The sequence below is a fragment of the Cardiocondyla obscurior genome, linkage group LG07 (assembly GCF_019399895.1).
Source record: "Cardiocondyla obscurior isolate alpha-2009 linkage group LG07, Cobs3.1, whole genome shotgun sequence".
Classification (NCBI taxonomy): domain Eukaryota; kingdom Metazoa; phylum Arthropoda; class Insecta; order Hymenoptera; family Formicidae; genus Cardiocondyla; species Cardiocondyla obscurior.
Window position 1 is genome coordinate 1,951,344 of NC_091870.1, and position 24,679 is coordinate 1,976,022.

Sequence of the window (24,679 nt, forward strand, 5' to 3'; positions counted from 1 at the left end):
TTCGCACGCGCTTTATGCTCTGTCGCGTATGACGAGCGGGCGCGATCGCGTCACGTTTCGTTATTTGTGTCAAGCGCGCCGCGAAAAGTTCCTTTCCCATTTTCTGATTTCCTCCATTCGTTTCCGCAATGCATTTTTTATCCCGCGAAGCTAACGCGCCTGGATTTACTTCTGCCGGCGTATCGCTACTATTTTTCCGGTTTTTAATACACTTGATAAACTATACATTTCCAATTATTTTAAAAAGTTACCTTCGCGTGGGCATTTTCTGTAAATTACGTACTATATGATTTATTCCATAAAGTTCCGAGCAATGTTAGAATACTAAATATTCAGAGAAAAAAATCATCGAAGTGTGTACGATGGAGAAATTTTTTTTCTCTCTCTTTATTTTTTTTTATGTCAAGCGAGAAAGAATCTGTAGTTTAAAATATTGTTAAACAATACTCACGCTCTTGGATTATATTATTAATTAATCATAGTGATGCGCATGAATTAACTTCAATCACGTAATGGACAGCCTAATTTCTGCTTTTGACGTTACGCTGTTATAGAAAATCAATGATCTGAAATTTGGGCTAACGGCGGAGAGCAATGTTCTCGATCGTAACAATAGCGCGCTGGGATTAACCGTTGCACCGCTAACATTAATAGCTTTACATTTTTTTTTTTTTTTTCCAAACTCAACATTACGCGATTCTGCGAAATTGTCTAATATCGATCGGTCAATAATATCCTCTCACCGTGCGTTTTGATTATCAATCTCTTCTCCCGTTCCTTCTTTCCGTCTCCACCGCCGGCTTTCGCGAGTCGGTTGCAATTAGCACGCTCAACTTCGACAGTTTAATTAAGCGGTCTTTGACTCGTATTCCCGCGATTCGGGTTTAAACCCGATCTTAGACTAGTTTAATTGTGAACTTTCGCCATTACTCTCTAACGTTATGCTTGGCGTTGATCGACGCGATGGAAGGCGTGCAAACGATAATACACGCCGAAGTGCCAAACGTCTTGAGAAAGAGCATTTCTCACGTGGACACTTCCGAAACCTTTAAGTAATTGTACCTCGTTTCTAATTGCACTCGAATTCGCCCGCATTTTATTACGCGGCTTAAAATTAACGTGTAACAGTTCTGTAATTATTCAATTATTCGTAACGAAGCTGCATTGTCTAACAGTACAGTGACCAGGTTCGGAGAAGGAAAAAAAAAAAAAAAAAAAAAAGCGAAGGGAAGCGCAACTCTCGCGGGACTGTTAACAGTATTCCATGCTCGATCGGCAAAGTGCCTAAAGTTTACGTATTTGCGGTAGACCCGTGGAGCTGGGAATAGTTATCAAACGCCGAGGTTATTGCGCGCCGCACCTGCAGCCTGTCTGCAACTTGCCGGCGCGCAATGACGCGGGAAGGGTGTGAGTCTTTGTTTCCGGAATAATTAATCTCGACGAGTGTCAACGAGAGAGCACCGCCGAGTCTCTAAACAACTTCCTTCGATGTCTCGGTGTCACTGCAGGCAGTTAGTCGTTTCTTCCGGAACGACCGACCGCATTAGTGTCCGCGAAATTTTCATTCGATGAATGTATAAAAGAGATGTGAATACGTTATTAAGAGTGTCATTATATATTTATTTTATTTTATTTATTTTATTTTATTTTATTTTTTTTTTTTTTTAGATTTTTACTTTTGTTTCAATTATCCGGGAAAATTTCGCTGTGAAATGATCAATCTTTTACAGAGGTTTTTACAATTCAAAGTGAGATGAATAAGCCATAAAACAGACAGTGTGAGTAATGAAATAAATTCGCTATCCTAATAAACCATTTTAATCCCATATATTAATCTGGCTTTTTGAATTATTGAAAGGTATAAATATCTGACACACGGCGTTCCCTCGCATTTATCTTAATTAATAATTTTAATTATTCTAAAAAAAAAATATATATATATATCACGTTTGCGCTTTCGTCGCTTGAGAAATGCGACTCGCCCCGATCGAAAAAAAGCCCTTCGCGCGCCGATTATCGCGCGTGATGAAATTTGGTCGTTGCTCAAAATTAATAATCATCCGAGTTTCACCTCCCCTTTTCTCTCCGCGTCCTCCTCGCGCTCACGTGTTTATTCCACAAAACAAACATTCCGCGCGTCTGCCAACGGACGCGCGCATTAATTCCAGTAATTCCAGCAATTAATCGTGCATCGAGGACGCGTAGCGTAATTAATAACGAGCGCTAGTCGCGACGAAAGGTCGTTGCGAGCCTAAATGTGATGGCGGAGCGACGACGGGCGACGGGAATGTTAGGCTGCCGGGGACTCCATGCCGCAGCACCCACCGAAAACTTATGGCTCGGCAGGACGTGTAATTTCCTGTCTGCTAGACCGACTTTACACCCTCTTCCCGACTTGCCGTGCCCCTACCCCCGCCTGCCGCCCCCCCCTCAACCCCTCCCTCGTGTCACCGTGAATTTTCATGGAACGACGATCATTCTACAATCGCGACGTGTACAAGCGCGCCGACGGTTACAAGCGCACTTTTTTTTTTCTTTTTTTAGACCGCGGTAATTCCTGCGGGAACCAACGAGCTTATTAAGCGCTCGAGTGTGCACATCCTCATGTCGTGCCACTTTCTTTTAACTCAGCGCGGGCCTCGTGTCCCTTAAATTAATGGCACTCATGAATCAGGCACGATACGCGAGCGCAAGCGTAGAGACTAGGCGGGCGAGCGAGTTTCCAGACCGCATTTCAGGTCGCGATCTCGTTAAATAATTTTGTGATTTGTTTTATTTCCCTCTCTTTTATTCTTTATTGATTGGAGCCCAAGAGTTCGATTAACAGAACACGGTTATCCGGCCTTCTAAATTACTTGCCGCGTGATTATCTCATTCATTAAATTAAACCTAAATGAGAGTTGCTTCGGGAAGCGCGATATTTATTAAATATCGCGCGTCAACGAGCTCCTAAGACAAACCGCAAAGTTCCAACCCGATTTTAAGAGGAATTAAAAAGTCAATGAAGCATGCACATAAATTATGCATGAACCATAGAGTTTCATACTTAATAGCATAACAGCAAAGTTAGTAATAGGATAATAGCGAAGTTACTTGAGAGATACGAAAATGACATTTTACGTCGTCGCACAATATTTATCATTCTTACTAAACAGCTTATGGTAAGACTCTCTGTACCGTGTAAAGTCAGAAACATTTTTTTTCTTTGTTTTTTAACGTTACTCGCAGTGTCTCTAGGAGTAGAGAACTTACTCGGGAAATTCACAGTCGCGAGTATTATAGAGGCGAGGTGTTCGTTGCAAGAATATTCCCAGCCTTTTAAATTAATGAACTTTGTGAATCATACGGGATACACGAGGTAGCCTTGGACGGGGGGTTAAATCGTTTCGGGATCGGATAAAATGCAGTCACTTTGCGCGAAGGAAAGAGACATTTTAACCAGGGCAGAAAAACGCGAAACGGGAAATGAGATCAAGCCGCGTGCGTGCAGCGCGATATTTATTATCTCTCGCCGCGTATGCATACGTGATGCCGTTTGAAGTTAGTTTACATTTAAATTTCGGCCCTTCCGAATTCGATACGGCTCTCATTTCGTAACGCCTACGTGAAACTGATAACGGCGAGCCCTGTGATTTTTCGATCGGCCGAACGTTACGCATCGCTTTTGCTTCGCGCAGCGCATATCGCGAACGACGAACGGGTGCCGTTGAGGCGCCGCGACGTGTCCGCGCGAAGGTAATTATGTACCGAGGAGTCGCGAGAGGAAGAAACAATCTCGCTGCAAGATCGATTACGTCGCTTGTTCCTTTCTCTGTTTTCATTTTTCAAGCCGCGCTATCTTGTCGCGCGTCGCACGGGGAAACTGTGTAGCTTGTATCGCACGACGAATGCCTCCCATGTTTTAGACAAACTTCCTTCCCTTTCCATTATGCGAAACTCGCGCGTTCGTTAGCGCTCACATTTTTCAGCTTTTAAAAGATTAAGATAATCTCGCGCGCTGCTACACACCGGCAGGCGCTCTCCTTCTTTTTCTTTTCCCCTCTCCCTCCCTTCCCCACCGTTTTTTTCTCAGCACGTAAGATTATTTTCACGCTGCATGCGTGCGATAAAATATTTCCGCGGAGGCGGACAGCCGTGCGGAATTGTTGTCGAGAGATTCCCGGTTACGCACACGTCGCGGAGAGCATTGACGCCACGCAGACGATGATTTGTTATTATTTCGCGCAAACGGTATCTGCTAGCGCCGCTCGAACATGCGAAATGTCAACAGCCGGGGCACGATTCAACGTTTACGTTGTCGCATGCGACGAGCGGAGATTTGGCCGGCAGGCGGCAGGTTCGAGCTTCGACTTGCTACTAATCAGCTTAATTTGTAACTTGTAAAACACACAAGCTAGGTCCGCGGTCCTTAACGAAGTTATCCCTTGTTAGGCATCTGTCCCCTTCCAGATTTCACCGACTCGGTCGTGGACCGCGCGTTCGCCGACTCTCTCAAAAATAAAAAAAAAATAAAAAAAAAAAGGAATAAAAATAAAAAAAAAACAGCAGAAAAAAAAGAAAAAAATACGGAAAAGCCAGGAACAAAATTGTTGCCCGGCGTTGCCGGCGACACGTCGCCATCGTGACGGTTTTTTAAAATTTTTACTGTCATTATTTTTCCATTGCTCTGGTCAAAACGTCACCGTGCCGCCGCCGCCGCCGCCGCCGGTCGCTCCGTTTCCGTTCTGTACGAAATTTCACTCGAAAAATTGATTTTGCGTTACGTGTCTATCTTCGTCGTTGTTCAAGCATTGAAAGTTACACGCTGCACAAAGAACAAACTAATTCATTTTTCAACGGGCCGCGCACGAGTTTTCGGAAAACGAGCAGGCCGGGGCTTCGGTTATTGCGGCGATGAAACGCGCGGGAGATTCGACGATATGGAAACTTGTTCGGCGGAAATGTTTTCCGCGTTTTGGTAACATAGGCCCGGAGAAGAGATTACGTTTATTTCAACGAGCACCACTCCAACTTGCAACGACGCGATTCAGCTGCATATAGTTTGGGAATAATTCAGCCGTAACTGCTACGATAGCTTCTGTAATTCAACTCGCTCGTGAAATGAAAATAGATTTGCGGATTAATAATTCTGTAAGATTTTTTTTTTTATAAACACACAGAATATACGTGTTTTATAATATACAATTAAAAAAAAAAATTGTTTGAATCGCGCTTTGATTTCTTATTAAAACGCGTGGTATAAATAATGATTTTATTTCTCTAGTTTTCAAGAAGAAAATTAATAAATCATTTACAGTTGCGATTTTCAATATACAATTTCTTATATTAAAAAATAAAATAAAATAAAATAAATAAAAAATATGTTAATATTTGTATATTCGCATGTTTAACCTGTCGCAAGTTGAAAAGTTTAATATTTCACCAGGCAGGTGAGTCGTTTGTCACATAAACGCGCCCGAACATACATTGCGTGGTCACGGCGCGACGAAAAGGCGATTATTCGCGTCACGTCCGGCCGCAAAATTCGGCTTCTCGGCGTTTGTTTAAGATAATGGACAGCCAGTAAAAAGTTTCCACCTAAAAACGATTCTACCCTCACGAAGTCGTTAACAAAAAAGCGGAGCGAGCTTTCCCGGAACTTTGTTAACGAACGCGGAGGGACAGGTACGTAAACTCCGCATAAGTCGTCGCGAAAAATAATGACGCGGAGATGGCCGAAGGGAGCGATTTTCCGCAAGAGACGAATTTAATCCGCGGCAATTACACGCCGACGTCGGTGCGGCCGCGAAAAGATGACCCGGTGCCAAAATTTCACTCCGCTACGATCGCTTCAAGGTGCCCAGCAGGGTGTTATTCTAATCCCGGGAATAAAATAGACTAGTTCACGCGACGGAGGAAAAAAAAAGAGACAAGGAGAAAAAAAAAGGGAACTGCTCAATCTGTTATATGAGTCTGGCAGGCGACGTGGTGAAAAATCGACGAGGTGATGCCAAGAATATCGAATATCTTAACAGTCCCCGATGTTCCTCTTTCGCGAATCTCTTCGAATAAAATTCTATGACAGTTTTATTCTTCGTATTTGCATGTAAATTTGTAAAAACCTAACGTTATTACCTACTTACGTGGGAACGGCGAGGATCAGAGCTGTTAAAATGAAGTACTCGCTGCAATTACGATTACCGGGGCGATGTAATCTTGATCGCTTCGATTACGATTACCGAAAGAAAAGATCGCTGAAGTAATCGCGATTTAACGCGGACGGTTCGGTGAAAGCGAGTCTTTACCTGCGCGGAGGCACTCGTATACATCCAACTTTGTTCCTTCGTCATCGCTTTCCCGTCGCTCTCGCCCGTACGTAGTTATGAAACAGTAATTCCGGAACTACGGTAATCTCGTTTAGTGTAACGGTCATTTTGATTTACGAAGATTGTTCCGAGCGGCGCGGCGAGCGCGCGCGTGCAAACGAAAGTCGATTGGGATTCGATCTTATTCCAAAACTCATTTCGCCCGGTGGATGCAGTACTCGGCTCGATTTACGACTTCGTTCCGTGGATCCGTAGTAATCGCCGGATCCATTTCTCTGGAGTCGACGAGTACTCCGTCACGGGGTTCTCAAAGTCTCGCGGCTTTCGGTTTTCACCCCTTCTTACTTCGTTCCTTTCCTCCCTCCCTCCCTCTACGTCTCTGGCCTTCGAACTCCACCCCTCGCGTGGCCGAATCGTACGGTATCCCTCTCTCGTGATTCACGTACGAAGACTTTTTTACGTGACCGCCCGACCATCCGTCCGTTAAATTTCCTCATCCAATTAAATTCGATCGTCATTAAATTTCGTTAGGTACGTGCCGTTAGCTTCGCGGCCGTCTCGGCTGAAATTCAATTACTTCCATTATCGAAGTTTTTGGGTGTTCCCTTACGCTCGCAGTATCAAACTTTGCCGATCGCGCAGCGAAACGTTCCTAACGCGATGCCGAATCTGTGATTCCTCGAGTTTCTTTAAATACCTCAGCGTCTTACCCACGGAAAACGTTGCGCTTAACGCAACGACGAACTCCCTCAGCGAATTCGCCGAATGAGCTTTTCGAAATTGCAAGTATTTCCCAACGGCAAAATAGATCCGTCATTAAATAACGCGAAATCGGTATCGCTCTAACGTTACAAATTAATATTTCGTCTCATTACGGAATTAATCACTAAATTCTATGGCGATATAAACTGTATCTGGGAAAAATATTTCGACCCGGTTTTGCCGAATGGATTGAGTTTAATTAAATTTAAATTAAACTTTCTTTTGTCTGATCGCGTTTGGGTTTTAAATTTAAATTTAAAAGAATCATATAACACGGAGGGTGGTAAAAAAGAAAAAAAAAAAATTTTTTTTAATAAAAAAAAACATAAAAAATAAAACGCATACGTTTTTAAAAATAATAACGCATCTCTCGCTTCATTGCAATATGAAATTGCTTTCTTGACGTCGTCCTCCGACATCCCTTATCAATGAAATGTTATTTGCCCTTTTGTGAAACCCTCAATCCCAGCTGTATCTACAGCGCTCGGAATTGCAGAGTCGATCTCTCCGCTTTAGGTTTCGAAATGTATACACCGAGCGCTGGCTTTTTCTATTCCGCGAGCCTGCAACGCTCCGCCACACGGCCATTGTTTACAGTTGCATCCTCCCGCGCAGTTGCACCCCAGTGTCGAGATTCGCATTGATCAGATTTTGCCCCCTTCTTGGAATGCGTGCGCGAGCGTGTGCGTCGAACCGAACCAACTGCGGTGCAGCCTGCGAGTTCGATTTTTCGTCGTGGTCGTCGTCGTCGTCGTCGTCTATACCGCGTACAGTACCGTCGTCCATGTAATCCACCCTCGTTGTGAGCTTGCGGTCGTACGTATACGTGTGTTTGTGTCCCGGCCACGAAGTTTACCTTCTTGCAACCGAACGAAGTTATAGGTCGGATTACCACGCTCGACTAACACGAGTTTCGACGACAATTTGCTCGCCAACTTGGATCGCTCGATTTGACACTGCTTCGTGCACCGCGATTCCGACGTCATCGGGGGAGGTTTTTTTTTTTCCCACCCTCTACAGCACTCGGGAAACTTCTTCCCCGGTTTTCCCGCCCCTCGCGAAATACCGTGCATACAAATCTCAATTAGATATTTTACCTGGCTGTAACCAGAGCTGTAAAAAAGTTTGTCACTACAATTACTATTATGATTACAAATAGTCGCAATTGTAATCACGTTTTTTTTCCGATTACGAGTAATCGTAACTATATAGTAATTAATAATATATAGTAATTAATTGCAAAATTAGTCACTACTTATACAGCTCTGGGTGTAAGTAACGTGAGACGCAATCTTGATGCTATCGGAGCTTCCTAGATTTTTTTTCTTTCTTTTTTTTTTTTTTTTCTTTTTTCTATTAGGTTTTCAAGTCTCGGAAGCATCGCAAAAATCTGACAGCGAGTGACATATTTCTGTAATAACTGTACGGACTGGCGGAGACTTTTTGACGATACTCCGGGCTCGGTAGTTTAGACCCGTCGTACTTTCGTCGCCGCATGCATTGGATAAAAACGCGATTTTTCGAGCTGGAATATTGCTTTAATTGAGATCGCGATCGCGTGAAATTACTCAAACCATGAAATTCAGTGAATCTTTACGTTCTCGATATATATATATAGGCACTCGCGATATCTGCATGACCCCACCCGCTCCCAATGAATTCGATTCGAAATCCGATTTTTTGTAATGAATCCATTCAGTCGAGCGATTTGATGAATAAAATTCCTAGAGTGTGCTACGCGATCAGCATGCCTTGAATTGGGGAGCTTGAATTCGACGGGTTTAGTGATGACTTATTTTTAAAATCGAGCGCCGCGAAATTTTATATACGTTATCAATTAACTGTAATGTTGATCTGAACGGGAGCAGTCGACAATTATCGGTTATCGCTTTTCAACGCTTTGGAGCTAATACCCGCCGCGCATTCCCTAAGAATAAAAATGGAACGGCAGTAACGAAGAAATTGAATAAAACTTAATAACTTGCGTTTACTTTTTCAGCAAAGCGCGCGCGGCAAGAGAAGAATATTTTAATTGCAACGAATTAAAAGAAAACAGATTGTTCTATCAACTAACGAACTTCACTGCGCCATACATAACTTCATAAAATCTCCTTTAAGTAAAATAGGTTCCAAACTTCTTCCTTTAGGAGCATTACTCACCTTGGAAACTTAAAACTAGTTCGCGTAGAAGCAGTGACTACCGAGCCGGATAAATTTTCTCTTTAGTTAGCCGATATTTCGTCCTCCGATAAATAATATATACGCCTTTATATTATATATTTCAACGTCATAATATCGTAATAATTTTGTTACCGAGACAACGTACCCACCGCAATTATTATCGTGCACGTACGCATTTATTATACAAGTTAATAAATCCATATGAAGACAATAATAAATAGTTCTGTACTATTGTAGAAATAATAAATTTCGTACGGAAATGCATTCGAATTGAATACGTTTATCGTGGCAAGATATATCAACGTTATAATTGAAGCTTGAACTTTTAATGTTATTCGCGAGCTCGTATCGCCGTCTCTCTAATGTAGCTAAATTGCCGCTTCGCGGCTTCGCGAAATCGCCGGCGATAAAAGCAATAGTCGGTCTTACAGGAATAAATACTAGGGTCCTCGGTACGTATGAGGCCAGGCGGGAAGAGAAAATTTTGAGGCGCGCGGCGTATAAGTTCGCACGTCCTCGACTACCATTGGACGGGGAGTAGTCACTTTTCCACAGAGTCAGCAGGTCGTTTGGTGCGGTCCGGAGAAACGAAGTGGGTATTCCCCGCGAGAAAACCCATAAAATCGGCTTACTTCGATACAACTCGCTCCCGACCTCCGCCACCGCCTCTCCATCTCCGGCCCCGATGTCCGCACCGGATGTCTTCGTGCGCGGAAAGACTTAGGTCAAAGTCCCGAGATTTCGTTTTTATAAAACGGCATCGCGCAAACGGTTGATGTGGGCCGCAACATTTTAATACGAGCCGGCAGTTTGATCGTCATTTGTTTTTTTTTTTTTTTTTTTTTTATCGAATTATAAAACGTGACTATTTAATAATTTTTTAATTCGAAAAAGGTTCCGCCGTTTTTTTTTTCTTCTTTTTTTTTTGTTCTTTTTTTTGTCGACCCTTTGTAGGGATGAAAAAAATATATATTTTTATTAGGCAGTATAAATCTCAGGAATGCATTTATTTATTACACGTCGGCCGTAAATTTAAAATCGTGTCCTGCCAAATCGTAGGTAATTTATCGCGGGCGCGTATATGTGATCGACAAATAAATCGTCAGAAATGAAAGATGCAGCAAGATCCCCGGTATCTGTCCGCGGTCGCTTTGTTTCGGCGTAACGCGAGGCGGTCGCTATCGAACGCTCCGCTCGAAATCGGCTTACACGTACTCTCATCGATCCCTTTTCCTCTCCCCTTCCCCCCTCGTCTCGAGCAGGCGAAAGGCAAAGCTCTCTTCGTGATTTCCTGGATACCTCGAGAGCGGTTGGTAGCCGCAATTTCGACCGCGTGCAAGAGCGAAGGACTAAAGACGAGGCGAAAGGACCTACGGAGCGTGGTCTAGTTTGCGGGACAAGATGAACTCACGGAGAGTAAAAGAGAAAGAATACGTGTGTCTGTGTGCGCGTCCGATTCCTGCGGTAGGACGAAATCGGTGAAGAAGCGAAAGGAGTTCGTACTGGGAAAAAAGCTGAGAAAAGCGAGAGAAACACAGCGACCGGCGGCGGACCCCATTGTTGACTCCTAATTCCACTTCGACGCCTAATTAAGTCAGCGCGCTGATTCTCTTTCGAGCCTCGAGGCGATGGCGAAAAGTCTTTCAAGAAAAGATCGAAAGAGACGGAAAATTAGGTACGGGAGAAAAAGTGTATAAAACTTATTACCTTCCCGCCGCAGCGAACGACGCTGACCGAGTTCCGGCGAGCGCGTGACTCTTTCGGAAATCTGATTTCCGAGCATTCGTAATAAGACGAACGCTTATATTATATTTTAGATAATTTGGATAATTTGGATAAAATTGACGAGTTAAAAATTCAGATGAAATTCAGTCTACGCTGAACGATTAAACTTTTTTGATTATTATGTAGGTGTCTAAAATATGGAAATACTTTAGTCTCTCGTGATTGAGGGACAGCGTATGCGCGCGCGGAAGGCAAGATATTCCACCGTTCACAACAAGTTCGTCTCGCGATCCGATTAATGTCTCGTACTTTCATTTTGACGTCTGATTAAGTCAGATGCGTTATTTCTCTTGACTACCTTTCGAGTCGATGGAAAGGTGCGGGCGGACGGAAAGAGACGGAAAATTGGATAGGTAGAAACTGCAGAACTCGTTACATTTACTGACACGAAGTGCCGGGCTAGTAACACGAATGTTGTTGGGAACTTCGGAAGTTCCTGGAATGTTTTGCGCTATTTCTACATAGGTAGTTACATAATTCTCGCAGTTTGATGCACATTCGCGCATCTTGCGTAGCTCCCGCCCGCGTTCTCGCCCCACCCTCGGGAGAAGTTTTTATCCTTCGCCATACATTAAGCTGTAAATCCGATAGCGGGTCGAGCGCGGTCGGCCGCGCTCTTATCTCCTCGCTAATCGCTTTCGGATAACCGTACATGTTTTTAACGGCCTCGTAACATTATTATTTTCTAATTTTAGCCGTCTGCCAGCGAAATTAGTAACTTAATTGGAACAATTCAGCCAATTTTGGCGTTCGGAGATCGATGCGAGCCGAAACAGTCCATTATAACGGCCATCTAACTGCAGCTTTTATTATTTTTATTTTTATTTTTCAAATGTAATATAAAAGTTTCATGTTTTTATTGACGCGGCCAATTTTTTTAAAAATGCACGACGTTAAAAATATCTCAAATGTATTAAATATGACGAGATTTGCGACATCGGGCATTTTTCAAAGTTTTATTTTCCCTTTAATGGAAAATAGCCCTATTCTTTTAATGTAATACAAAAAAAAAAAAAATCAATATGTAGAGCATAAAAGCTTTTATTAGATCTATAAATAAGTATGGCGATAAATGTCCTGGACGTTGTTTCTCCGATATTAATAGCTCTCGCTATTGATCCGGAGCCTTTTTTCTCCGCGAGCGTTGGCCCCTTCCCGCGAGCAACCGATTCACCGAATATGCGATGCGGCGGATGCATGCTGCGGATCGATCGTGAGATATGATTTTACGAGGGTGCGCCGGAGAGAACGCTTTGCCCGGTAGCATTCGAACAGTCGCGGATCGTAATTCGAATCGGACGTCGTATCAGCCCGGAGCGTATTCCAATCCGCAAACCGAGGTACGGGCAAGAACGCCAAGGACGATGGCAGCTGAATCCCCGGTGCTCACCGAGCCAGACGTCGAAATCAGCTTACGCCTACACCAACAAATCGCGACTTTGTAGATCGGAGCGTCGAAAGAGTGCGATGTCCCAATTTACAACGGGTTTATAGTCGAGGGAGGGGGGAAGGGAGGGTGGGATATTTGCAGTGATTTTTCCCTGTATTCCCGCGGCATCGGCGACTTTAATTCGCGAATCGTCTGCGCTGGATTTGAATGGACAGATTTTTCCCCGAAGAAATCTCGCGGTATATTTAAGAACGGCGCCTCAAAATAGCCCGGCTATCTATTATCTAACTTCCGTCGCTTTTATTACGCGAACAGCCAGCACGAAGAAAGAACGATTTATGGTTCTCGTAACGCATCGGTTTTATCTCCGGTTTCGTATTCTATTGGCTTGTAACGTTTATAACGAGAAATCGCAGTTTACAGTTCCATCGCGGCGATTTGTAAAAATTGAGCCCGAGCGCTTTGCAAAATTTTCATGGTTATCGCCGCGGTGTAAGGTACCTCCGCCGTAGAGGTGTTCACGTGGAAAGCGCACCGCAGGAAGCTGCAAGACGAAGAGGTAGAGTTTCCTGGAACGATATCTGCGCTGCGGCATCGATCGCGCCAATTGTTATACCGAGATAATTTACGACAGACTTCGAACCGAGTCGATATCGAAGTCTATTACTTTCCGAAATAAAATTATTTTTATTATTTATATTTTTTTATGAAAAAAGAAATTAAATAAAACGCAGAAATAAATTATACAGAAAGGAAAAAGAGTACGAGTAAGGAAAAAGAAAGACAAAAAGTACAGGAAGAGTTTGATAGGTTTTGGGGAAAACGGAAAGCGGAAAATGGATGAAAACGGGGCAGCATCGAGATTTATTGAGAAATCGAAAAGTTCCCGGCGACGCCTGTGGCGACGAGATCAATGGTGCCGACGTCATCGTCGCCGTCGCCGTCGTTAGCGTTGTAGCGAGCACAACGTCGCCCCCTTCCTCCCCGTTGGAAACGCTATATAAGATCTGGACCTAAAGGAGATAACGCCCCGCGAAAGGGATTCACCGAGATTAACCTTCCGGACGGATAAGGATTTCGAGTCGGCCGATAAAGCTACCCTCCACACTAACGTTCATCCGTCTTGGACAACTGGTATCAGTTTCCGAGACAGTGTCCGCATTACCGGACCGTGGTTGTTGATGGCCGTGCGTCCCCGCAAGAAATCAGGGATCGTTAACGATGGAAGTCGGACCGCGAGATAATTGGTGGTCCAACGTCGTCGGGAGACGGGTGAAAATTAATGAGACCGGTAAACGAATCTGAGAGTAAAGTCGCGTTTTGATTGTCGGGCGATCGATCTTCGGTTTATCGCGCCGGCCGGATCGCCGCGGGAACTGATAACAGGCTTGTAACACGGAGAGCGCCGAATGTCAAACGCGTGTCGAGTGAGTGAACCGTGCCGAGGGTGGTGCACGTACAAAAGTACCTACAAACAGGGTCCCATCGTCGCTATGAATTCTTTATCTCGCATGTGCAGGCATAAATAATAGACGGTAACATCTGCAACCGCGCGACAACCGTGCCGAACGTTTCGCTTATTTAAACATCCACGCGCGGATACGTCGCATACCCCGCGTGTGCCCTTTTTTTTATATAAATATATATAAAATTTTGTTACAAAACGTTTTCTCGTAATAATTAATAGCGTTTTACGTGAATTTTCCCTCGCGGTATCGCTAATGTTTTTGATACTTGTTAACTTTTTAAATCGATATGTAATAGATCACTTTATATATTAAGCGATTCTCCGATGTCATCGCAAGAAAGTTCGAACCTCATTCCTGAGACTTTTTGCGGGGTAGAAAAATGTAGCTATCGATAAAATCGTCTTTTTCCGGTCAGTCTTCAATATCCGGAATACAGCGAACGCTACTTCCTCGAAAATGTCCAGATTAAACCTTCTTAATTATCGACGACGTCGATCGATCGCGGGGTCATTAATAACATTAGATGCGGTTCGCGATAAGTCAGTCGAGAGATCGGCCTTTTTTTACCTCCTCGATAGGACGGTAACGACCGTTAAGACGTTGCTGCAATTAATCTTGGCGCTCTCGCGCCGGCAGGCAACATTCTAATTTCACGGGGAATAGGACGGTCCCCGAACGTCGAGGATTAAATATTTCGACTCGTACAAAGCCGCGCGATCATTATTAGGTATTCGATTAAAGCGGCGCCGAAAACCTTCCTTTCGAAATTAATAATGCAAGGATCCACGGGCAGAAACAACGTTCTGGCCGCACGGCAGACCACATTCAGGAAAAATTATTAATGCGGAACAATGTCGGACGACGACGAGGACGACGGCGACAACGTGAACGAGAACAATTACAATGCGGGCGCGGTGCGATGTATGCAAAAATGGATCGTGATTTGTTAAACACGCAGAAATATGAAGGACCGTGCCTCCGTTGCTGGAAGCCGGTGAGTAGCTTTCGCTATCGATCGCGCGCGGAAACTAGCACAGCATTTGATCAATATGAACCACTCTCCGCATCGCTCCCTGACAAATTCGACCGCCGTTTTTATTATTACTGCGAACGTGCGGGAGCACGAAAGGCGCTTGACTGGCGGGGCCGAACTCGCTGGTTCGTTTATCTTACAGTTGAACGAGTTATGACGTCGGTATATGGCGATATGAGAGCAGCTATTCCATTAGTTTTATAAAGTTTTACCAAGTTTGGGAAATTGAACGAGGAGAGATTATCCTTCCTTTTCTATAAAACGTTAAAATCGCAAGGGCAACATCTGCATGTATAAACGCAGCCTCGAGACGGAGGAATGAAAGCGATATCCCGAACTTAATATTTAGCAAATGTATTTTTAATTAGCAATTTTTAATTATTAATTTTAAACAATATTACTAAAGAAAAAAAATAAAATAAAGTAAAATAAACCATTGAAACATTTTTCGTAAAAATTGTGCCGAACTAAAAAAAACTGTTTGATTTTATTCGGAATCTTTTTTTTTTTTTTATTTTAAATTTGCGATTACGATTTATTTTCCTGCACCGTGCGTACGCTTCGTGCAGCTAAACGCGCTTATTATCGCGACGTCGCGGTCAAACCTGGCGGACGTGAAAACGCAAATGTACGGACGAGCAAGCAAGCGGCGCAATATGCGATCCCGAGGAGACGTTTGTTAAATGACTCGGCGCACCGCGCGGACGGATGATGGATGAGGACGCACCCGGGGGTTTCTTCGCCACTCGGCAACTCGGAAAAACGGCGCCGCCCTTACGCGGAATCCAATAAAACGAATCGGCGTACCCGTACAACTTCGATCGGGACGGAAATAAAGGATCTAGATAAAGGCGCTTTGACGAGCGGTAAGCTGAGCACGAGCGAGTCGGCCAGTTTGCCTCCGAGACGGTCACCCATCATTTTTACCGCTGGTCGTATCCCGTCGACGGTCGAAAACGCCGGAGTCGAGTTGTCGATTCTCTCGGTTTTCGTGCTTTCAGTGTACTCGAAACTGATACTGAACGGAGAGATCACTTAATTTCGATTTTATTGGACAGTTTAGTCCGATGACGTTTTGCAATTCTGTCTGATAAGTCTATGTGTAATACGGACGAAATATTTTAGGTGAATTAAAGAAGATAAATTCTCGCAGAAAGTGTCTGCGTAAATATATCTAAAAATATTTTTTTTCGTTTAAAAAAAAAATAAAAAAAGAACGAAATTTAGAACTGCTTGTTGGCAAATTACATTAATACGGACGTAACTATCTTTTATCGCAATAGTGTCGCATTAGTTTCGGCAATGATATGCGTTGCGGTGGATTTAACAATAACGCGTGCATTGTTTCGATTCTGTGTTGAATCCAATAATCACTTTCTCATTATAAACGCTAGAAACTGACACCGTAAACACAATGCTATTATGTCCTGCAATATTTCATGTAATAATTACATAACGTGTCCTACGCGAATTACGTATTATTACGTTACAATATAGAATAACACAATATTATGCCTTAACATTGGGAAAATTGCCGACCGTTTTGCATCTAAAAGTGTGATAATCCTCCACGGCGCGGAAGATGCGGCTGCGAAATCCAATTTTTCCGCGGAACTCTGTATGTGCTTCGAAGATACGTCACTAAATGCAATGTTGCAGGTGATTTTCTCGCGCGTTCCAGCCCCCCATATATTGACGCGTCTGTCGATAAAGCGAAATGATTTCACGGGAATATGTCGTGGTCCAATTCGGATGGTGGCGCGCACGTAAGAACCAGCCGCTCGCTGAATCGCGAAAAATTTCACGAGGATCTTCGCGCGATCCGCCGCTGGCATGACATGCGGGGTCCGAGGAATACAATCAACGACGTCCATTTTCGCGAATTAGATTTCCGTCTACGTCACGGACCTCCCCCGTCTTTGTTTCGCCGCGCATGAAAGAACACGTCGGTGAAAAGTGGAAGAGGAAATGGCGCGCGCTCGTTTCCGCGTAACCACCCCCCTCCTCTCTACCTTCCCGCCCGACAAGGAGGCCCGCCACCCCGAACACGGTGGCAAGACCTGGAGAGCAATTCTCTTGACAATTTGGCCTGGCGGTTCGCCAGCCGAGACCAGTCGATTCAACTAATCTAAGTTGCTTAGCACGACTTCGTTCGATTCGCCTCACCACACGCCGTCGCCGCCAACACCACCCTCGTGGCCGCTCTCGAAGACTTCGGCTTAGCTCCCCGTGTCGAAGCCACCCCTGTCGGCCACATTCTCCTTTCGCCGGGTGTCGGGGGAGCGCGTACGAGAAGCACGGATTTTCGCGCGTTTCCGCCTAACTACACACGTGTCTGGCATTTATCGCGCGTGTCCGCGACGCGGGAATATTATTTCCGCCGTTGTTGAAAGAAAATAGACAATGCGCGTCGATCTGCAACGTTAATAATCAAAACGCCTTTTTTTTTTGCCAATTTAAAATTTCGCGAAAAAAATTTATTATCATATATCTCGAACTCCACGCAGCACCGTCTTTCGTGCTCCCGACGCAGGTTTTTCGCGGAAAAGCTTTCCGCAGTCGCTCCCGACCGACAATACCCTCTCACAAATAGAATAAGTTTTGCAACCGAACCTTCGGGAGCGCGATATACCTTGCGAGACGTCACCGTAACTCGCCGGGGAACACCGTTTCTTACGACATAATTGGTTACCGCGCCGCGGAATTGGTTTCGTACCTCGTTCATCAGAATTCAAGGGAACTTTATAGCGCCCTTGCGACGCCGAGGCATGACCCGATTTCTGATATACGCCCGTTAATTCCCCGTCCGAGTCAGCGCGACGGAATGCAGGGGAGGAGGAATGTTTGAGGTGAAGCTTTAGTAGCGATTACACGTGTAAGTATAATCCAGTCGATCTTGGCGTGCGTCGTAAATTAGCCCGCTTTTCGTTAGATATCGATTCGACGGAAGGCATTAATAATACCCGCGACCGCGGCGTTTCTGTGTTTGAAAAAAAAAAGAAATAAAATAAAACAGATCTAGGATTACGCTATTATTATTGTTCGCCAATTTGTCGTTTAAGCCCGCGAAATTGGATTTTCTGCTACTACGGTTAGAGAGAGGGACCGCGGAAGTTAGCGTCGTATCGGACTCCTGCAATTTGCACAGTCGATCCAGGAATTTCTGGCCTCTCCCTCCGCCCATCCCTTTATACACGTATTGGCGGACGGAGCGGATAGAGTGAGCGAGCGGCGAGATGCTACCAACTATAACTTGATATCTCCTCGTCCCGCAGCGGCGTTATCGCCAGGGATGTACACGTACCATCGAGGGAGGTAAGACTGCCTTCCCTCGCGCTAACTGCTTGACAAACTAAGTTAACGTTTCTTACGATGTAATTGGCTCCACGCGGCAAGCGGAGAATCGCATACCTCGTGTCACTGGCGAGTACGAGGGATCGAGAGATAGGGAATGCCGGGAATCACGAGACAGGCGGCGGAATCGTCCCCGTGATCGCCGTCGTCGTCGGCGCCGGGAGGAATTCTCTGCGGTACGAAACGACGTGGCAAAAGGGAAAGCGCGTGCGGCAAATTGTACCTTCGTTTATCCGAGCGATACGTGACGCAGGGGGGACGACGAGGAGGGATAATTACGGGGGACGAGAACGACTGAAACGCGAGACATCATCGATCGGGCCTGATCGCGAAGGGCCTTTGAAATTATTTCGCGAGAAGACGCTTTAATTTTGTGGGACACGGCGGAAAATGTCGTCGAACCGAAGTAGTAGCTAAGCAGCGTCGCCCCGTTTGAGCGTACACTCGAGATGTAAGTTCACGCAACTCGCTCCAGCTCGAAAGGACGAGAGCTACGTGGCACGAGGAGCTACGCGATCGTATCTTCTTCCACTTCACGGAAGTACGGCGGTCTAGCTTCATCGTTGTCGGATCGTCCATCAAAGTTCCGACCAAGTTTGCGTCCCGCGTCACAATATTGTCGTCCCTTCCCTCTATCTCACGACGACGAGGAGAATTGTCCGGGATCTCCACCGCGGGGGTTAAATCAGTGCGATTCCATTCTTTCTTTCCTCCCCCTTGCCCCTTCGCCTTTCCGTCTTCGTCGAATTACTTTTTCTTTTTTTTTTTTTTTTTTGTCTTATCTCAACTTTCCCGTCATCGTCCATTTTTATCTCCCCTCCTTCGCGCCCGCCTTTCGATTCTTTTTTACCTTCATCTATACGCTTCGGCGATAATAACCGGCGAGCCAGCGGCGCAAATCTTCAATCTCGTCTGGCAAATGGCCGATCTCGAGACGCGCGGTACTAGACGGGACAAAAGAAGAAGAGGTTTGCGTAGAAACGGGCTAACGTCGAACGTATTTTTTTTTTTTTCCTTTTTTTTTTAACTTTCGCGTAGAGATTCGAAATCAGTTTTAAACAGGGAAAATAATCGAGATAAAACTATTACAGCGAGTAATAATTGAGATAATCGAAAAATTAAAGGGACGAGCAAACGTAAAACCTCATTTACGTAAACGTCCTAGTTGTGAGCCGCAGAAAAATTTTCCGGTGGATAAAGCTCGCGTTGTTTGTTCGCGTGGTATCTCTCCTATTTTCCTTATTTTCCACTCGTCCTCCTCTTTTTTTTTTACAGCGCATTGCCGTTCTCGTCCGCGCGCGTTTGACATCGTATCCATCGTTTACTCTCCGCACCGTGTTCCGGCAAGAATCCGCGCGAAGAGAGATTTATAAGCGATGACACGTGAAAGTGGTCTATTTGCATCTCGCAAGCCGCTGAGCGTGGCAGCGTATCGATTGCGCGTGAAATATTTTCCTCGATTTTTAAGACGCCCGGCCGCTATTTCATACCGCGACTTTATAGAAAGTTCGCAGTGGACAAATTGAGGCTCTTCTTGAGCGGATAATATCCCACGTCACATTGGGCAGCTTTCGGGGAAAGAAATCGTCGCGGGATTTCTCGCAGAACGGCGAATTCTCGCGACTTTAGAGATAAGATCTTTGCTTCAGAATTTGGAATGATATATTCCGACTTACCGCGTGAGAAAGTTAACGTTGAAAAAAAAAAAAAATATTAATACGAATAAATAAAATAAAATAATCGCGATAAAATATTATTTCATTATTCGAAAGGTGCGCGTTGGCAGCGTCGGTTTACGAACAGGTTTATTTAGACGCTCTCCACTCCCGCGAATTCTTTCAGTTCTCCGTTTCCAATTTCTCGCATCGTCCTCGACAATATCATCGCAATCGCGTCGCGCCAATATTGCAATCCCTTAGGTTCGAGGAATACAATTTGTGCGATCAATAAGGAAACCGTCAAAGCGGAAGCTCGCCTACGCTGCGAAGCTGGCTTTAAAACGACAAGGATGTTCCGTGGGAAGAAACAATGTTGTTGGATGGTCTTATCTCTCGCTTTCCGTCTTTCTCGCCACCCTTTTCCTCTTACTCGACCTGTTATTCTTTGTCTTCTAAACATACGACACTGCAGGTAAACGTTGAACCAACATTGTAAATCTCCGGTGTTGTTTGGAAGCTGACTAGATCCTAGAATCCACGTGTATTGTCACGTAAAACGAGAGGAAAAAGATGTCGAGCGTTTAAAATGTCGGGTGTATCGGAACCGTTAGAATATCTGGTGGAATAGATGAAACTTCAGCGATTTTCTGATGTGCGCTTTTATCAAGCATCCGATAGATTCAAATATTTTGCATAGCAATTTTTTTTTTTATTAACATCTACTTCCCATCCATCTTTCACGACGAATAAATTAATCATAAATATTTATGAAATAAAATTGGATATCTTTTTTTTTTCCAATTGACACTTTTAACGAGAAAAATGATATCTTTATTTTGAAGATACGTTGCCTGGAATCATGAAATTATTGTGGCATTTTGTATTTTAATTTTTTATATGTTTTTTTTATTTTTTATATAACTTTGCTTTTTGTTTCTATCAAATACGGAATTAGTCCCGCGCAAGACGACATGCGATGAAAGTGTGTCTTAATTTTCATGTTCATTTGCGATGCATAATGTCGGAGGAAAAGGCAGAAAATGTAATGGTAATGACTTGTCGTGAGTTGCGGTTTAAACTCGTTATGCTTCGAAAACCATAAAAAAAAAAGATTTTTTTTTTCCGCGCAAATATTACGACAGCGAGAGATCAGCTCTCTGAAATGAAATTAGCTTTCCATTTCCAAGTTCCCTCCCTCAGTTCCCCGCGCTTGTACTCCTGGCAGATGTTATCTCGAAATTTTAATTGAACTTTGTCATCGTATTAATTATTCGCTGCATCAGTTAGTAAGAAAATAATTTATGTCGCTTCAAATATCACAACTAGTTGCCCGGAAAATGATTTCTTATTTCCTCGGGCGAATAGATTTTATTTAAATCCGCTCATCTTTTCTCGAAAACGATATACTCGATTTTATTAATACGAATAAAAATGCGAAAAGATAACTTTTTCTTTCCGTCCATACGTGATTAGCGTCGATCTGCATGGAATATTTATTTTAATTGCTGAAAGATTGCTCAGGCTTTTGACGTACTCGATATTGGATATTTACATGCTACGGTAATCTTAAAAGCGAGGCGAAATACGGTGCGTATATCTCGATATCGTCCTACGTCAAAGCTGCAAATCTAACGTTTACCGGGAATCGATCAAACGCTTATAAGTTGCGAGGAGAACTAAAAAGATCTTTAAATTCCGCGGTGAAAGCATCGTGAAAGCGACCGACGCGATATAACAAGTTGCTGTAACCGTCGGTGGCCACGGCGAAAAAGGGGGGAGCTCGATATGAAAAAGCGGTCGTGGTATCCAAATAAAATTGTTCGCCTGTAATCGAGTCCTTGAGAGGAAAAGCTGCGTCGTGGAAAACCTCGAAACGCCAATATTCGTCGGTTGTGCATACGTCGCGTTTTCCTCGCGGAACTGCCTAACGTGGAAAATTTCGAGAAAGACGTACAGGAAAATATTACGTACGATTGATATCGCGCTTAATTAAGTTTCCGCTTAATTTCTGCCCGACTTTTAATTTAAATTTCTCGATGCTGCGTGAGAAAAGAAAAAAAAATTTAATTTTTAATATTACGTGACTCAACGAACTTCCAACGTTAATAAAAAATACAAAAAAAAATAAATTCTTTTTTCTTTTAATTTAATACGTCGAAGAATTAAATGTGTCGTTTGTAAAAAGATCCACGTTGAACGACACCGGCTTTTATGTACACGGTGTACCCATTAATGTCCCGCGCGATTCACCGTCACGCCGGATGCTGGTTCTCGCGGGGTGCCGCAAAAGTCAACGTCGCGAATGCGTTGCCACGTAAAAAAGCTCGAGTGTCGCGCACTTTCGTCGCGACCCTGCGACACGACGGTGACGAATTCGCGGTGACACGGATGTTGGGAGGAGGGGGTGTCGGCAGGAGCCGCGGACGAGAAGAGACGGAACGGACGGGCAAAAGCGCGCGTACACCACGGGAGAATACGGGCGAATTTAATTTCTACGTAACATTACACCTTAGGAGCCTTATACCAGTGGCATTGTACGCCTCCGGGGGCGGCCGCGGAGAGACACTCGATCGCAGGACTCCATTTGCGGTTTAGCATAATGGAAACCCAACGCGCCTCGGGGGCCGTCCACGTCCCCCTGTCCCCGATGTCTCGACCCGTCTCGCCCTGCCTTCTGGGTCTACTTCGTTCTCGTATTCTCCTGCTGTTTGCGAGCGACGTAAGAATGGGCGAAAAATAAGTAAACCGAGGAAACACGGTGGGAAAGATAACCCGGGCGTTGCCATTCAACGGCGAACACGGGCCGCTGGCCATTTCCGAGCGCAAGAAACGAGTCGTTCCGCTTTCCGGCGGAACGTCGAGTCCGCCGTTGATGTCTATTCAAAATGTGACTTCGCACGCTGACGCGCCGCGGTGAAAAAGCTGAGATCCATCCACGTCTGATATCTCGGGATGTTTTATCGATTAACCATTATCACGCGGCGAATAAAAATACCGCGCGTTTAGTTATAGGATACCTTTTTTGCTCTAAGCTACCGCGCTAATGACACCGCTCGTTCCAGTTCCTAGATATATATATATATATATATATATATTTATTTATCACAAACGTAACGAGTGTCAGAAATGTTCTCAAAATCGCCCGGTAAATGTGCGTCTGTCGCGTCTCGATGGCACGCCATTTGTCTGACGGGTAAAGGCGCCTCTATGCAAGACTCATTTTCGTTGACGAAACCAAGCTCGTTGCGCGTTCTCATTTCTTATCTTTTATTCTTACAGGGAGGCTGTGATGAGGGAAGTCGGCTAAGGGTAGCCCGTGTCGCGCAAGCGCCGGTAGAGGAGTATAGGAAAGATGCCGCTTTCCTCGAGAGTCTTATTAAGCCCGCTGCTGCTTCTAATCATCGCAGGAAGCACCGGCGCCTTCAGCTCCCGGCAAGGAGGTAAGAAACCTCCGTCTTGAACGAACGTTTTGTGCCGCCGGGAAGACAATGACGATGATACCGGGGACGTCGACGACAGCGACTGCGACGATGGTCGTTACGAATTCCGCCTTTTCGTGGCTACGACGAATTTCCACGAGAATAATCGCGCGGTTTTACTCTTTCTCCCCGCCCGCCTTCTGTGAAACTCGCGCTTGCTAGACGCGCCGTTGTATCCCCGAGTTTTGAGATAGCGCATATTTCCGTCCCCACGGAGCATCCGTCTGTCAATTTCACGCTATTTGCACATTCGCTGACAAGCGTGAAAATACGTTATCGCACGTTATTTCTTCGTTTATTTCACGCATCCCTCTCCCCGACAATCAAAAGGTTTCGCGCGATGGATTTTTGCCGCAGAAATACTTCAGCGAGAGGCATTCGAACGCGGGTTTGACTTTAGATTTTTTTTATTTTTTCCTTTTTTTTTTCTTTTATCAGGATACTCGGAAAAAATTGAGAATTATATCGAGCTACTTTATCCGTTTAGAAAAAAAAAATCCCTTTAAATATGTTTTATGTATCGTATGCGGTATGTGTATGCGAATCGATTCCTTTTTCTTTTTTTTTTTTTTTGTTACATTTTTCCTGAAGCACATGCGAATTCGAATGAAATCACAGTGCGCGACGTAAGGTAAAACCAGCTGCCGCGAATATTCGGCGCGTACCGTACATTTTAGCAGAAAGAGGAAACATATTGCATTTCCGATCTTTTAGCCACTTGTAACTTTGCACGTACGCGGACTTATTTCGAGGATCGTACTCGCGGTTACTCAACATCGCGTGTTGACAAAAGGATATGCGCGCGTATGTGCACCACTCGGGACAACGATATAAGCAAAATATTTCCACACCTTTCATCCTCAGCCGCGGTATCATCTATTTCTCTCGTCTTTTCACTCGCCTCGCGGATCTCTCTTTCTCTCCGTTTCTCGCCTTCGCTCTACCCCGTGTCTCCTCTCCGGGAGCTACATTTGTAGAGAGAACGCCTCTTAGTGACCATTTCCTAGATTAAGGTCACCTGGAAAGCAAATAGTTGTTAGGTGAACGTAGACAGAGCGAGAGAAAGAGAGAGAGCGAGAGAACGTGTGGGAAGAACGAAGAGGAACTTGGAGTAGTCTCACGGACGACGAACTTCCGTGTATACGTTTCTGGAAAACTATTATGCGCGAAGGTCCGCTGCATTCGAGAGAAACTCCGCGCAGTAGAATGTACGAGCGAGCGCTGGACAAATTGTCCCACGATCCTCGCGACTCGCCAATGACG

General features: G+C 44.6%; 1 protein-coding gene across 4 annotated transcripts in view; it reads left to right on the plus strand.

Annotated features, from left to right (window-relative positions):
• The window catches only part of LOC139104448 (uncharacterized), a 230,150-nt gene that overhangs the window by 106,925 nt on the left and 98,546 nt on the right, over positions 1–24,679 (plus strand). For all 4 annotated transcript variants that reach the window (XM_070659958.1, XM_070659956.1, XM_070659960.1 and 1 more), the window contains one exon: positions 23,217–23,377. In XM_070659958.1, coding sequence (XP_070516059.1) covers positions 23,290–23,377 — 88 coding nt within the window. In that variant the 5' untranslated portion in view covers positions 23,217–23,289. The remainder of the gene's footprint in view (positions 1–23,216; positions 23,378–24,679) is intronic.